The 15,246-nt window shown below is 35.0% G+C and overlaps 1 protein-coding gene across 5 annotated transcripts in view; it reads right to left on the minus strand.

The window, feature by feature from the left end:
• Nucleotides 1-4,013: 4,013 nt before the first annotated feature.
• Nucleotides 4,014-15,246, minus strand: part of LOC139947611 (KH domain-containing RNA-binding protein QKI-like) — a 65,203-nt gene continuing 53,970 nt past the window's right edge. For 2 of the 5 annotated variants that reach the window (XM_071945559.1, XM_071945558.1), the window contains 2 exons: nt 14,950-15,015; nt 7,926-11,957 (listed from right to left, as the gene is read on the minus strand). In XM_071945559.1, the coding sequence (XP_071801660.1) occupies nt 11,788-11,957; nt 14,950-15,015 (236 nt within the window). In that variant the 3' untranslated portion in view covers nt 7,926-11,787. Of the gene's footprint in view, nt 4,313-7,925; nt 11,958-14,949; nt 15,016-15,246 lie in introns of those variants that run through there. The other 3 variants (XM_071945562.1, XM_071945563.1, XM_071945561.1) reach the window with 3 other exon arrangements.

Below are 15,246 nucleotides of genomic sequence, written 5' to 3' on the forward strand. Positions count from 1 at the left end.
TTGTCGCAATTTTAAGAATTTAACTGAACATCACTCTTCTATATCAATATTGAGCCGTCATTTTATAATTCAACATTGAGTAAGAACATGAATGAACAGAAATAAATCTGTCTTGATTTTCTAGCTTTTTCTTTTAAACGGTTGAAATTTCTTTGCATATTTTAGTGGTGCATGTTTTCATGAGAACAATTTAGTTTTGCATAAACATCTCGAGTCAGAAAATAAACTCTTGGTGTTTTGTTTTGGTTCCCAATGAGCAATGCATACCCTGTATTAAATGCATAAAAGTCTGGTAATGATTCCTGTTACATACAAACTAATCAGGAAATTATTGACATTGAGTAAGGAACCAGATTTAGGTTCCTCTAGCCTTACATTTTGATAAGTAAATTTTCAGAAATCAAGTTTTACGTTCAGCAAAGCGCCTGCCGCATTTAAAACCAGAGCTGGAGGCTTGGTATCAAAATGGTAGACAGAACCTATACCCTTAGTTTTTGAAAGGGCCTTTAAAACTAAATTATCAATACAGTTGGTGTTGTTTAGGCCAAAGCTGAATCAAAATCTGCTAAAATCTGATCGGATTACTTAATAAATGCCATTGATGCCAGTAATGGCAACATTTCTCGATTACTTTCATCGTACCAACTGTTTATTTTTGTGGTTGATTTTTCAGTTCTTGGAGTGACTTGAAGCATGGCAAGACAGTTAATGGATATATGTTTATAAATGTTGCTTAAATCTCTACAGATGACTAGTAATAATATGTATAATAACTGAAGCTGCTAATCCTAATACCCAAAACTACAAACAAAGAGTAATATAATGATGAATATAAACTTAATTCTTATGCATATTATTGTCACACACTCCATCTATGATACATAATGCATAATGCGAGATAAATGATGGTTTGGCTGTTTTGATGCACCAAAGCAGAAATTTGTTTGTACTTTTGATCATATTTAGAGTTCCCCAAATGAGTATGATCAAAGAGTATTCCTACAGTTAAATATTCTGAAAACTTCATCATCTAGGAAAGAAACCCTGATCTCTGTGGGATATAATATTCGCAGTCGTGCATCAAAATACAAATCTTAACCAGGCTTGGCATAAACAATTGGCTTTCAAACCAACTCAATAAAAAAAATCAAACAAACCAAAAAACCTGAACTTTACAAATCTTCCTTTAACGTCCATCATTTTACAAAGTCAATCCTTTAGTCTTATAATGCTTATTAAATCAGCCTTCTTTTTTAAACACATACCACTTTAAAGTTTTTTTTTTTTTTTTTTTTTTCCAATAATATTTTTTAAGTACAAATGCTTGCTTGTTGTAAGGGCATAAACCCAGTAAACAGTATGTGCAATTATGGAAGCACGTTGACTTATTGTTTAGTAATACCTACTTTTTAATAATACTTCTTTTACGCAAATCTTTGCAAGGGTTTCAACCCAACAAACAAATTCAAGATTTAGTCCGACATCTTTCTGGAAACTCTCTTAGACTCTGGAATTTGGATCAATATCTACCCTTTCCAAGTTCATCTTTCTTCATTTTCTTTTAAAGAATTAAAAGTTTTTATTCAAATCAAAAAAGATTTCATTAAAAGTTGTCTCGGACACTTATTTGCCTCCACTAAACCAACAGCATTACCACATTTGTGACTGCCGAGTTATTATTATTAGAGTGTAATTCCAAATTATCCAGGTGGAAGTCCATTCTTCCCTGCAAAATTTCCCATTTTTCGGGAAGCTTAAACCCGCAGCTGCCAGAGGTGAATATTATTCTCACAACGTTCCCCTCCAATTCATCCCTGAGAAGCTTTTGAGGCAGCTGTGGCATAGTCATGTGACCTTTCAGTATGCAAAGTGCCCTAAGGATGACATCATCATCATCTGGTATCACATGATGACTGCCAACCTTACATTTCTGTACATTTTTTTATTTTTATATTTACTTATTGCCTTTATCCAAACAACCACTGTGGCACCATCTTCTGTACCACCCACAGAACATAAACATGACCTCTTTTGTAATCTAAGAGTGACAATCAGTCACAGGTAAATTCTTAACCTTCCCAATGGCACACATAATATGGTTTCTGGTATGAACTCAACTCCCAAATCACAGCATAATAATTGATAGCTTCGTCAAGTTTTGATAGAAACAATTATTTTGCTACAACTTTTAAGGGATAGAATCCAAACGAAAAACCAAAGCAGTTTTTAAGGCATGTTCTTGAATGACATGACAATGAAATGAAACGAGTACTCACCTGTGGTGAACTATACATCCAGTGCTTGCGCGGTTGAACAAAGTGCATTGAAGGAACTTACATCAATATGCATTTATATTTAGTGTCAAAATCAATCTCCAACATTAAATCAATTTATAATATGGTTCAATGTGATGATGTAGAACTTTCTCAATACAAGAATAGTAGCTATCTTAGAATCTGCCATTGACTAGGGTTAGCAATTTGATTTGAGTTTGTATTAAAATTAACAGCAAATCGTTGGGGTAAGTGTTTAGCAATGATAAATGCCATACCATTCATTTCTATGTTAACATTAGGCACTGTATTAAGACAACTTTGTGCAAGAAAAATAACACCTTTGATAATACTGTGTCTGTCTAACACTTCGGGGGTTAAAATTGCTTATGGGGTAATAGTCATAAAACCACCCTTGTGGGGTACGATCATACACTCATTGGAACTCTTATCCAAATGTGGACATCAATTGCCCGATCAGAAAATCCATGGATTCGGGGAATGCATGCAGCTAATACAAAGTTAACCCCCATGTTATACAACTCATAGCAAAAATAAATGGAAATTAACCTTGCACAAATTGCAACCTTTGTATTAATTAATATTAAGTAATTAAAACTACACGCAAATTTGGCTATTTGGAATAGGCCCAACTTATCACAGAATGGCAGCCCCAGTGTTCTCTTCAGCATAAAGCATTTGTAAGATGTTTAAAAAACAAAGTTAAACTTTTTTTATGGGTATCAACGTTTTAAACATACATATGCAAATGCTCATCAAGACATCACTGGACTGTTACATTGCAACAACAGAGGGCTTAATAGGAAGACATTACATTGTTTGGAAAAAAAGTTAATATGGAAACAACATGTTACCCAAAGTAAGGATTATTTAAGTATTAGGCAATTACAAGACAATAGAGCGTATGCTAAGCACATTACTTTTCTAAGATGGTTCAAGGCAAATAAAAGTGTGAGGTAGATGCAGATTTGTGAGCCTGATTGACCTAAAGGGCTATATGACCTCAGAGGTTACATGACCCCGAAGGTTACATGACCTCGGAGGTTACATGACCACAGAGGTTACATGACCCCGAAGGTTACATGACCTCGGAGGTTACATGACCACAGAGGTTACATGACTCCGGAGGTTACATGACCCCGGAGATAACATGACCCCAGAGGCTATCCAACCTCATAAGGCATTTGACCTCAGAGGTACCACAACACTGAAGGCCTTCTCTGCATTTGATTATTTTCCTTATTACCATAAAAGCAAAGCTGAGAATACGCCCTATTGTAATTTCAGATACGTTTTGCTTTTTCTAGTTTGGGAAAAAGTTCCACACAAAGCTCACAGTGCAGTCAGTTTTCTTGGACAAATGACACGCACCAATCCATTGATTAGTATTCAAAGGAAGTATCTTGAAAGTTTAAAATTCTAGTTTAAAATTAAAGGAACATGTTGCCTTGGATCGGACGAGTTGGTCTATAAAGAGCGCTTGTAACCGTTTTTTATAAAATGCATATGGTTGGAAAGATGTTTTAAAAGTAGAATACAATGATCCACACAAGTTTGCTTCGAAGTTGCGTGGTTTTCCTTTTACTGTGCGAACTAACACGTCGGTCATTTATGGCCGACCGTGTTAGTCAACGAGGTAAAAGGAAAACCATGCATTTCGAGGCATATTTGTGTGGATCATTGTATTTTACTTTGAAACATCTTTCCAACCGTATGCATTTTATATCAAACAGTTACAAACGCTTTTCAAAGACCAACTCGACCGATCCAAGGCAACGTGTTTCTTTAATGGTAGGCATTTTGATGAGGTTATTTAGAGACATAAAGCAGTGCTGGCGGTAAGTACATTATTACAGATGAGCTCTGGTTGTACCCTCGTTGATAACTTCTCCTGCAGGGTATCAGGTAACAAATTGGTAACCGAACTAGCAGTCACAGTGGTTGTTCTAGTGAGGCAAAAGTGGTGCTCATGTGCCTTTGATGCTTGGGGTATTAGTTGCTGGCTTAGTCAATGACAGCTAGGGTGTTAATGAAACCAAAAAATGGGAGGAAGAAAAAGAAACACAGGGTTAGTCTCATTTTTAGTTTGTATGATATCAAAAAAAAGAAAGACACAATAGCCAATTCTATTAACGACAGACCTGTACACAAATTATCACATGCATGATAGGATCAGTCAAAGGAGGTCATGACCCAGGTCATGTGTAGGTCATAGCCTTTGACCTGGGTCAGCTTGAACTCCAAGTTAAAAAATGTACAAGTAACTAAAAGAAGCTACATCAAGGATCATTAGTAGTAATTGTGCCAACAAAGTGTTCCCGTAAACGTTGATGAAACTGTGGGGTCTTTGTGCTGCCTAGGTAGATTGGATATTCAATACATTTTCATCAAGTTTACAAGGTTTGGAGTTAGTTAACACTTGATGAAAACGTATGGAAACACGCAAACTACAAGTGCCAAACTTAACATCATGTCTGTTCAAAGATATGTGGAATTTAAAAACACTCTTAATTTGATTGTTGAAACATTGGTCCATTATCCATGAATACATTATTTGATTGGCTGCCACAGAGAACTTGTGTGCGGATTAGACCGATTGTGAAAATGAAATTGTGTTTTGTTAGGGAAGTATTGATAGAGGGTGTTAAGTATGACACCAGCACAAAGGCCTGACACAGGTTGTCAAACTATGACAGCTACAAATTAACATTTGCTACAGCGGTAATGAAAAAATGAAAAGCTCAGCAAATCAAGATATCTGGTTAGGCCAGGAAAAAAACATTAACTGACAGGTGGCTGTATTCCGCATAACCATACTTCTTTATACATTTCACTGCAATTGGCTAAGAGCAATCACCTGACTGAATTAATTTCCTCTCATTGGTTATTAGAAATAAAAAAAAATCACTTTATTGAAATTGTTATTGCAGCTAAAAAATTACCACTCAAAACTTGTGACAAAAAATACGATCAAAATCAATGGTCTTTCCTGAAAAACACCTTGGGCAGTCAAAGTTATTGACTGCTTTAAAAAAAAATTCCTTCTCCAAACTGCAGCATAAATAACCAAAATCTGGCTACTAAATGTACATAAGAGATAGTTAAGAACCACTTCTACTCCAAAAAGTAGGTACACTGTGTGTTAAAATGATGATCAAGAGAAGAGAAATCAAAAAACAAACTTCAACAAGAGTGGTTTAAGAAAGGGTCATGCTGAGAAAGGGGTTATGAAATTGACGCCATTGGATGGTTTTTCTTTCCTTTCCTTTTATTTTGCATCTGACCGGTAAAAAGCGGCAAAAACAAAAAGCGGGCAGGCCATGCTGTAAAAAAAGAAGCAAGACTTGAGAGAGCGGGGGATACTTATAGACAACAAGTTGAATGTCTGCACCCCTGTGCATTGATAAGTAGTAGTAATGTAGTATATGGAGCAACATACACAACCAAGAACAAACACATACCTATATGATTTGTACACAAGTGACCCTATAGATTCTATGTCATTTTGTGAACACCTACGAGTTTCATGCAAGACTAGCATTCTGAAGCACCAGGCAAAAAGCACATGGCTTCAAAATGCCTGATGGATGCTATGCCATAGCCAAGCTGTAGTTATTAGAGGTTCTTAAGCTTCTGGTAGAATCTGTATACAATAACAAGTTTCCTGTAATACTACTTCATCTATTTTTTCCCTCCCTGTAACCTTTTTGAAGGTGTTGATAATTTGGATGCACTGTCTCATATCTATTGTGCCTCCCCGCTACATCATGAAAACAGAAGCTGGTGAAAAATTGCGATAGTGAAAACAGACAAAGTCCAAGTAACACACCAGCTCAATGATTTCCTAACCCGAAAAAAAACCCAAAAAACAACCTTCCTATTCTTTGAGAAAGCATTTTACGTTTTCTGAAGATAAAATACTTATAGACACAAAGTGCCATAATTGAATGGCTATCGATTGTGTATAACTGATTCCGTGAATTTAGTTGTGTACACAAAAATGATGAACTGACTACGAATGATGAAACTATCTTGGTTGTGTATGTGCACAATTGACAGGCAACAAGGTGCAACAGATCACGTTGTGTTAGTTCACTGTACACTGAATTGATGAAGTTAGTTTGAATTTGCTTTTTTCTTCCCTTAAATGAAAATTGAGTCAAATTAAAGGTGTCCCATACGCATGTATGATGGTTTCAAAATCTACAATGTCGACTGATCAAAAGAAAAAGGAAGAAGTCAGTACCTTGACGGATCTTATTTTTTTTATTTTGCAAAAGTTGCTATTAACTTTGAGTGACAAAAAATTGTCACATAAATTTTAAAAGATGCTGCCAAAACCGTTTTTTCTTCTTTTTCATATGATATTTTGAAACCATTCTAGATGTGATATGCGACTTACATCCAAAGCCCAATTCTATTAAAACATAAAAAGGCAGAGTGGACCCCTCCAAATCAAAAGTTAAGATGACATTTGATTGTTGTTATCGCTAAAATCCAAACTGTATACATTGAGGTTCTTCCTTTCGGAAAGGGGTTTAGAGTGGTTAAAAGAAGACATATATAACCGATGTCTTTTTGTGTTGATTTTATCTGGGCAGGAAATGTACACATGCATAGAACCATCGTCTTTGATTTTAAATTAATAAGATTGATATTAATAATCAAGATACAGATCATTCCTTATTAGGTATGAGAGTATTAGTCAACCTCGCCCCCAGGGGCAAGCAAGCGTGTTCCATGTCCCCCCCTGGGCATGAGGTTGAATGATTAGTGGAGGGAGCTCTTTGAACAGCAGGAGCCAAATTACCGTCAATCCACCGTCTTGTCACGTCATTGTAGGAGGAAGGATGGTGCTCAAGATGATACGTGCACTCATATCCAAGGGTTGGCGTTGCAAGTTTGGCAAAAACAATCAACGTTAGACAAATACACTTTGTGATGCTTTACATACTAACAATCTCATATTGTGAATTATCAAAAAAGTTGACCACAAATACTTTCTTTTCCAGAGTTTGCTTAGGTACTCCGTAACTGTACTGATGAGTTTCAAGCGAATATACCCTCCAAGATATTCAATGTGCACATTATTCAAAGTCTCTTGCCTGAATAAATACCAATCTTTCAGGTGAAATGAGGTTAGAGTTCATGATCACTTGAGATGCTATCAATTATTGATACAAGATTGTAAATTTGTACAGCATCACAGTTGGTTAAATTAATAAACAGTTTGATACATTACAAACTACTGTTTAAAGGAACGGTACAAAATTGTAATCATTTTATTTTAGTAGTGTAAGCACTTAATAGTATGTACCGTTCATTGGTTAGTTTGATCATTTATATTAAATACCTTGCCTTTATCATTTATTTGCACAACAATTATATCTACAGCATTTCTTGTTAAAGTGAGGGTTTTGTAGCAAAAGTTAATACAGCAACATGTTAAGATTAAACTTAGTGGTTAATCTACCAGCTACATAAATTGCAAATAGTTCACCAGATTGAAAATGGAATCAACCGTAAAACAGTGTGAAGTATTAGTGAGGAATAGTCTACTTGGTTAAAAGGAGGGGTGAACATCTCCAAATTGTCAATATAATTTCAATAAACCATAGGACGAATTTTCCATTTTCTGTTTGTTTTTGTTTCTTTTTATTGAACACCGTTTCATTTTACATACGGACGTATAATGAATAATACCGATAAAATAATAAGTTAACCCTCACTTGTAACAGTCTCTCGTTCACTTCTTACAAATTAAACATTTCATTGGCTTGAAACTGTTCCAACATGGACGTTGTCCTGGTCCCAATTTCATTTGCTTGAAATAGTAAGTCTGTTGGCAGTTTAAATGCTGGTACCCTGTTTGTTTCACATTTGGATTGTGCACTGTGCACAGTAAAACAATTTTTATAAAACAACTATTGGAGCCTTCATCTACGTTCCATTAAGTAAAACGCTGAAATTGATGATCAACGTTTGAACAGTTTCAACAAAATCCATAGCTATATATGCTACGTGCATCTACCCCTTACCAAAAAGTACTACCAAATCACTATCGTAAAAACCAATACACATTCTTTACAGTCTACATACAAAAAAACCAAGAGTACAGTTTCCCCATAAATACATAAAAATGTCAAAGCAAAATCGAGTACCAGGCAAACACTCACAAAAATATATAGACATTTAGCTCCCGTAACCCCATCCAGTAACTTTTTTATTTTTATTTTTTATTTTTAAAAGAAAATATATATATTCTTAACTGAATGGGGTTGTATGAGCTTCATTTTTAACTTTCCCATTGCAGTCCCCATACAATATCATAAATATACAAATACAAAAAATATAATACTTTTCGGTAAAAAGCAAAAACAAAATTGTTGATCTTACTATCAGAATTACACCCTGTCCACTTCAGCTATAGATTTCACACAGGCATCTTTTGTGACCTTAAGTGCCAAATCATTATGCATTAACACTATCAACAGAAACACTGTCTTATTAAAATGGCACAAACTGTTGTGTTTTAATAATCCAGATAGTAACTTTGGGCTTTTGACATGGATATGACCGAGAGTTGTTTTGATGAGTTGCATATGACAACAAAACCTCACTGAAAAACAACTATCATGTCAACTAGTGTAGATAAAAAAAGTCAAAGCAATGTCACTCAACTTTGACTTGTATGGAAGAAAAGGGAAACTGTGAAAATATTTTGACAGATTTTCAAATGAGTTTGTCCAATTCATGGCTTGTTCATGTGTAAGTAATTCTGTCTTTGGCCTGTCTAACGTCGCAAAAATTCATAAAAAACTAGCATTCAACAGGAAAATGCAGCCACAAATCATAATTAAAAAATAAAGGGGATAAAAGACAATGCCCAAAATAATCGTCATTAGGAGTACAAACAGTAAGGACAGTACAATTAAAAAAAGTCTTAACAATTCTACAAAAATACACTTTATATAAAGTGGCACCGTTGGGTAAAAAGTTGCATATATAATTGTTTACACATGGTCGTAAATAGTGTTATATTCCAAACACAAAGTACAATAAGGCGTTGATATCTACATGTACAAGAAACAGTACTGGTGGGAACATCATTAACCATCCATTGACCAACTATGTACCTCTCTTTGTGACAAAATCTGTTAACTTGCTATGAAGCTTTGAAAGCATTAGTTCCAACCTCTTTGATTGAAACGTTCCCTGAATGCTGATGGCACCTTTGAGGCCATCATGTACCATCGATCAAATATCAAAAAGAAGACTTTCAATAAGTTCAATAATGTCTTTCACTAGAATAGATCGTTCCCGCCCAATCCACCAAATAATGATAAAAGGGAACTATTGCTCTGATACATACCAGATCTATTGATCTGAAAAATAAAAACACCAAGTCTTGCTTGCGCCATTTTATGATGTCTGGTTCCTAGTGCTACTTATGATAGACATTTTTGGTGATGCATTTGTAATTTATCGCACAGCGTGCATTTTTATTCTGAAATTTGTAGAGCATTGGAAGAGACCAGCTGCATAGGATGGTGGTACAAGGGGTCAATATTTACTAAAATGATCTTCTGTTAGTAGCAGTGGAAATCATTTCTGTTTTTTATAACATTGATTGATTACATGTGATACTTGGCTTGAAGTGGGTCAGGATTATAGCGATTTTCTCCAACTCATAAGTGCATATAGAATGGTGCATAGCTTCATTAATAGTATAAAGGAAAGGGCAGTAATTTGATCGATGGTATAGGTGGAGCAAAGGGGTAAGAGGCAGCCACCTTGCTTGGACCTTGGGAGTCCGTCGTTTGGAGATAAGTTTGCATGTTTAACCTTAGCAATGATACAAAAATAAGCAACTGGGTGTTTTTACTTGATGCATTTGAGCTCCAATTTGTTTCCAAGGTTTCTACATGATTTATACCTTTACTGTTCCAAAGGGCAGCTTATTTACTGGGGATGTCCCACTTAAAGTGTTATCAAAAAGTCTGTTTTTATATCGCATGCATGCATCTGTTTGATACAAACAAATCCTATGCATCTGATTTCAATTGATTAGTATGCTGGGCATACCTTTCGCTTCCTGATATGCAACATTTAGTTTTGCCCCCTCATCTTAAAAAACTAAATCTTGAGATTTGATTTATTTTTAAGTACAAATCTTAATTTGAGTTTTGTTGAGATAATGCAACTCCCCTTATAAGTAATCACCACGGAACAGTAAAGGTCACCAAAGGATTAGTTGGGGCGCTCCTCTTGCCCCCAACATTCTCGTTTTAGCTGAATAACAAATACAAAGATTGTTTTTAGCGTACAAGCTGGTCAATGGACACGTATGTTAGAAATACTGTGAAAAATTAGGCAGTACTGTACCATGGCTTATCATGACTTTCATGACATCAGATGGTTGGATAGGGGCAGTGTTGCTCCCAAAACCATGCCTGGGAACTCTGCGTGAGAAGTCAAACATTCGTGAGGGAGAAAGAGAGAAAGAAAAAGAGAAAAAACCAGGGTTAGGCTCAAGGTCACCGGTGTTTTTGATTTGATGGCGTTAGAAAAAAGCTCCAACTATTATTAAATGGGGTTAATAGCATAGTATAGCTCATGCTTATATATTACAAGTGTATAAACTTCTGAAGATATACACATACAATAAAGGTGCTCTGAGCCTCCTTGAAGTAAATGTGTTCTAGAAATGAAAGCAGTAGAGAAAATATGTTACACATTTCAGGACAAAGCCTGCATTCTCAAAAGTGTTGCTATGTCATTCATCACTTGATGAGCAACCATCTAGATCAAACATATTTAACAAACCTAATTTATGGTTTCATTTTACAGATGATGTCTAGTGGATTTATCAGAAACATGTAACATATTATTTGATCCTTTTCATTCACTTTCAATGATATTGTACTGTCAAGTCAGCAATTCAGACATCATTCCATGTTGAGTCCAAATAACTCATGGGCTGCAATGTGAAATACGCCAATCTTTTAAATATTTATTCTGCGGTCATTCCAAGGTTTTTACAACATAAATTGACTAGACACCTTTTAACAGTTGTGCACAAACTGCTCATGGAGGTTATTCTGTTTTTCAATGTGTTTTCAGGGAGGTATATAAATTAAACTGGATGAAGTTTAAGCCAAGATTGGATGAGGGCCAAACATTCCTTGAAAGCCAGAGGCCAAAACTGCTTCTCTTAGCTAAGCTTTTTAACACTCTAGGCGATTCAATAAACCTGCCAGAGAATTGTTTGTCAACAGAATACGGACCAAACTCATTCAAATTGGTTTACCCACCAAATTTAAGACATGGTAGACATTTCATTCAATGATTGTGGAGAAACATAAAAAGTGTAAGAATACCATCAATATACTTCAAGGGAACTAAAGGAAACATTTGTGCTGTTAATAATGCTTTTGGATAAAGTAAATTTCCAAAAAGCAAGCTGGCACTTTCCTGTTCCCCCTTCATATTTTCAGAGCCTTTTCTGAGCCCTTAGACAACAGAAAGCACTTAGAATAACAACATATATACAGCTCAAGTGAAGGGTACTTTCTGAAAGACTAACCATATGCAGTCTTTTATTCTCATCAGACTCAGTCATAGTCCAACTCTTGGTTTCGCTTTTTCTTTCTACAAAATAATCTGGAATTTGGGACAGGAATAACTAAACTAGCCAATTTTCCCTCTACAGCCAAAAATATCAAGAGATTTATTATGCAGTACAAATTCTCTTTCAACAGTAAATTGAACATCAAAAGACAAGCTCTCAGTTTTGAAATAAAGTAATTCATTTGTTTCATTTTGTTGTTGGTGTTGTGTCCACCCAAAAGAGAAAGGTCAAATTTCAAAGTTGATTGCACTTATGTTTGATTTGTACAACTATGAAAACTTCTGAGGTAAATTCATCATGAAAGACACACTTTAACATGCAGGGCAAATGAACAGAAAAAGAAAATAATTCAAAGGGGAAACCAGCAAAGGAATTTTTTACTGACATTCCAAATAAGTTGATGGTTGAAGTTTACTTTTCCAACAAAGTGCAAAACATTTCAAATGGATTTGTTTTTTTGTGTTTCTGTGAAGAGTAAACTAAAGCAAGTTTTGGATTCTATAATAATTACATCATCGATCGCCCAACATTTTAATAAAAGAACCTTTTCTTGCATTGTATGAAACACCAAATCATAACCCTTAATTCTCCCAGCCCTTTATAAACTATGAAATAACTTTATGTACAAAAAAACCTATGGCCAGGCCACAATTCTACTCGAGTCTTTTATCCCAGACAATAATAAACAGCACACCACTGTAAAACTACAAATCTATCTCTTACCAAAATAATAATACACATTATAAATATAAATGTAGATCGCCTACCAAAATTCTCCATTAATTATCATAATTCATAAAATATAAAAAGTAAAGCTTATAAAATAACACTCACCACATAACACAAAAATTGCAAAGTCAAAAACAAAATAAAAATGAAGGAAACTTTTTTTCTCTTCCAGAGAAAGTTGAGGTTGAAGCACATTTTCTTTGGACGGAAGAAATAAAAATGAAATCTCATTTACGTCTGCACATTTTTAATTTTTTTATATTTTTTAGCAAGGCTGTACTTAGACCTCCTCCCCCATTTAAAACATTTATCACTAAAAACTTGTTGATGCAAAAAGCTATGATTGGATATACTTAAAGGCAGTGGACACTAATGGTAATTACTCAAAATAATTATCATCATAAAACCTTTCTTGATTACGAGTAATGGGGAGAGGTTGATAGTTTAAAACAGTGTGAGAAACAGCTCCCTCTGAAGTGATGTAGTTTTTGAGAAAGAAGTAATTTTCCACGAATTTGATTTGGAGACCTCAAGTTTAGAATTTGAGGACTCAAAATCAACCATCAGAATGCACACAACTTTGTGTGACAAGGGTGTTTTTTCTTTCATTAGTATCTCCACAATTCTCGCCGATTGAGCTCAAATTTTCACAGGTTTGTTATTTTATGTATATGTTGAGATACATGAACTGTGGAGACTAGTCTTTGACAATTACCAATAGTGTCCACTGTCTTTAAGAGGGTAAGCTTTCGGCTTCCAGTCTGGCAATGTGCTCCACCTGTAAACAGTCTCTGCATCATAAATGCTACTGACTATCTTGTAAACATACATTTGCATTCAGCTGCAAAAAGATACATGTATATATCGGTCATGACATAAATCATCAAGCTGGGGTCAGAGCAGATGGGTTGAGAGGAAGACACAACATTGGTGTTCAGAATCAAATAATGACTTACCTGTGCAACTTTCAATGTGGGAAATAGGCACGTATTGAGCATACACAAAATAAATGCTCAAAAAAGTTTCTGTATCAGCCAGTTGCTGATCGCCAATTCTACTTTGTGAACGGACTTCAGGAAAATAACTTTCATAAAACTCGGAAGCTTGATACCTTAGTATTAACCGATGTTGTATACTTCCTTTCTTTACAGTGGCTAATATTTCCCACTAACTTTGAATTCTAACAATCATAATTGTTGTTGGCAATCTTTTAAAAAATCAATAAAATTGTTTTCCTCATAATCTGGATGACCCCAACTTCAGTTGAACACATGGTTTCCAATGAGCACAGATTTCAAACATTAAAAGGTATTCTTTATTCCGATACAAATATTTCTCCTTTTTTAAATCAATAACAATAACTCAATACAGTTTAAAATACACTTGTCAATAACCAAAGTCGAATTACCCAGCTAAAAAGAATTTCTGTAAAACAACCTAGCAATTGTTCGCTTTCAAATCTAGTGTGACACAACTAAATAGATTCCTAAAAGAATTTTAAAAACTCACTGGATTCAAACCTACATTTGTTTTTAAAACAAAGTAATTCACTTTTAATTGGAGTGAAAGAGGCAATGCTTTTATACAACTTTAACATTTCAAGATTTCGGGGGAAGAAACTTTAACCAGTTTTGATCAAACACATGCATATCAAATGTTACTTGCGACTGATTTTTTTTTTGACTGGTCCTGTTTTTAATCTAACAAGATGAACAAATCATGCATAAATTTAAAAGTTTTTTACATTCAACTTTTAAATATTGGCAAAAATGTAGATCAAAAATTGTAAATTCCTTAATTAGATCTGGCCATTGCACACACAAAAAGTTGGTGAAATTAGTAGATGAAATTGGCTGGTTTGCGTCATTGATTGCGATCATAGGAGATGTTGTTTGAAGTCTGAAATCATGTTGATTACAATGCTAAAGGGGATTAGTTCTACAATTCTTGAGGGTGATTCTGTTATTCATATGACAGTGCAATCTGAAACAAAAGGGCGATCAGCTTTTTAAAAGTTACTTGTAAGTATAAACAGATCGGATGTTAACGTTAATATTAAAGTAGGCGTTAATCTATGAACCATGATGATCAACAAACACTACTCTAGAAACCATTTTAATGTCGAAACTCTGTGCTCAGAATGAAAACATACATGTATTGCAACCATCAATAGAGGGAGGAAAAAAACAGCCCCCAAAATCACCAAATAAGGCATAACAAATAAAAAGGGGTTTGAAAAAGCAAGAAATATATGCAATAAAAGAGTGAAAAGTGTGAGAAAATGGAGCTAATTACCTCTGGTATCAAGGACCCTTTGATAGGGGTGTTCCCTGATCGCTCTCCGTAATTTGGGTACAGCACCTATACAAACGTGGTCAAGCAGGTTAGCACAAACACAAACATGCATCAGTATAGTCAATGTGGTTATTATCATTGGGGTCTCCTGAAAGTGGTTGCAGAAGTGGGATCAGAGATTTGGGTGTGAGGCTCAAAGAGTAGGTAGGAGAGAAAAGATAGAAGCGGTGATGGTGATAGGAAATTTAGACAGGAATAACATTGGGGAAACTTCTTCTCAATATTAGTTTTAAAAGC

This window comes from Asterias amurensis, chromosome 14, assembly GCF_032118995.1.
Source record: "Asterias amurensis chromosome 14, ASM3211899v1".
NCBI lineage: Eukaryota > Metazoa > Echinodermata > Asteroidea > Forcipulatida > Asteriidae > Asterias > Asterias amurensis.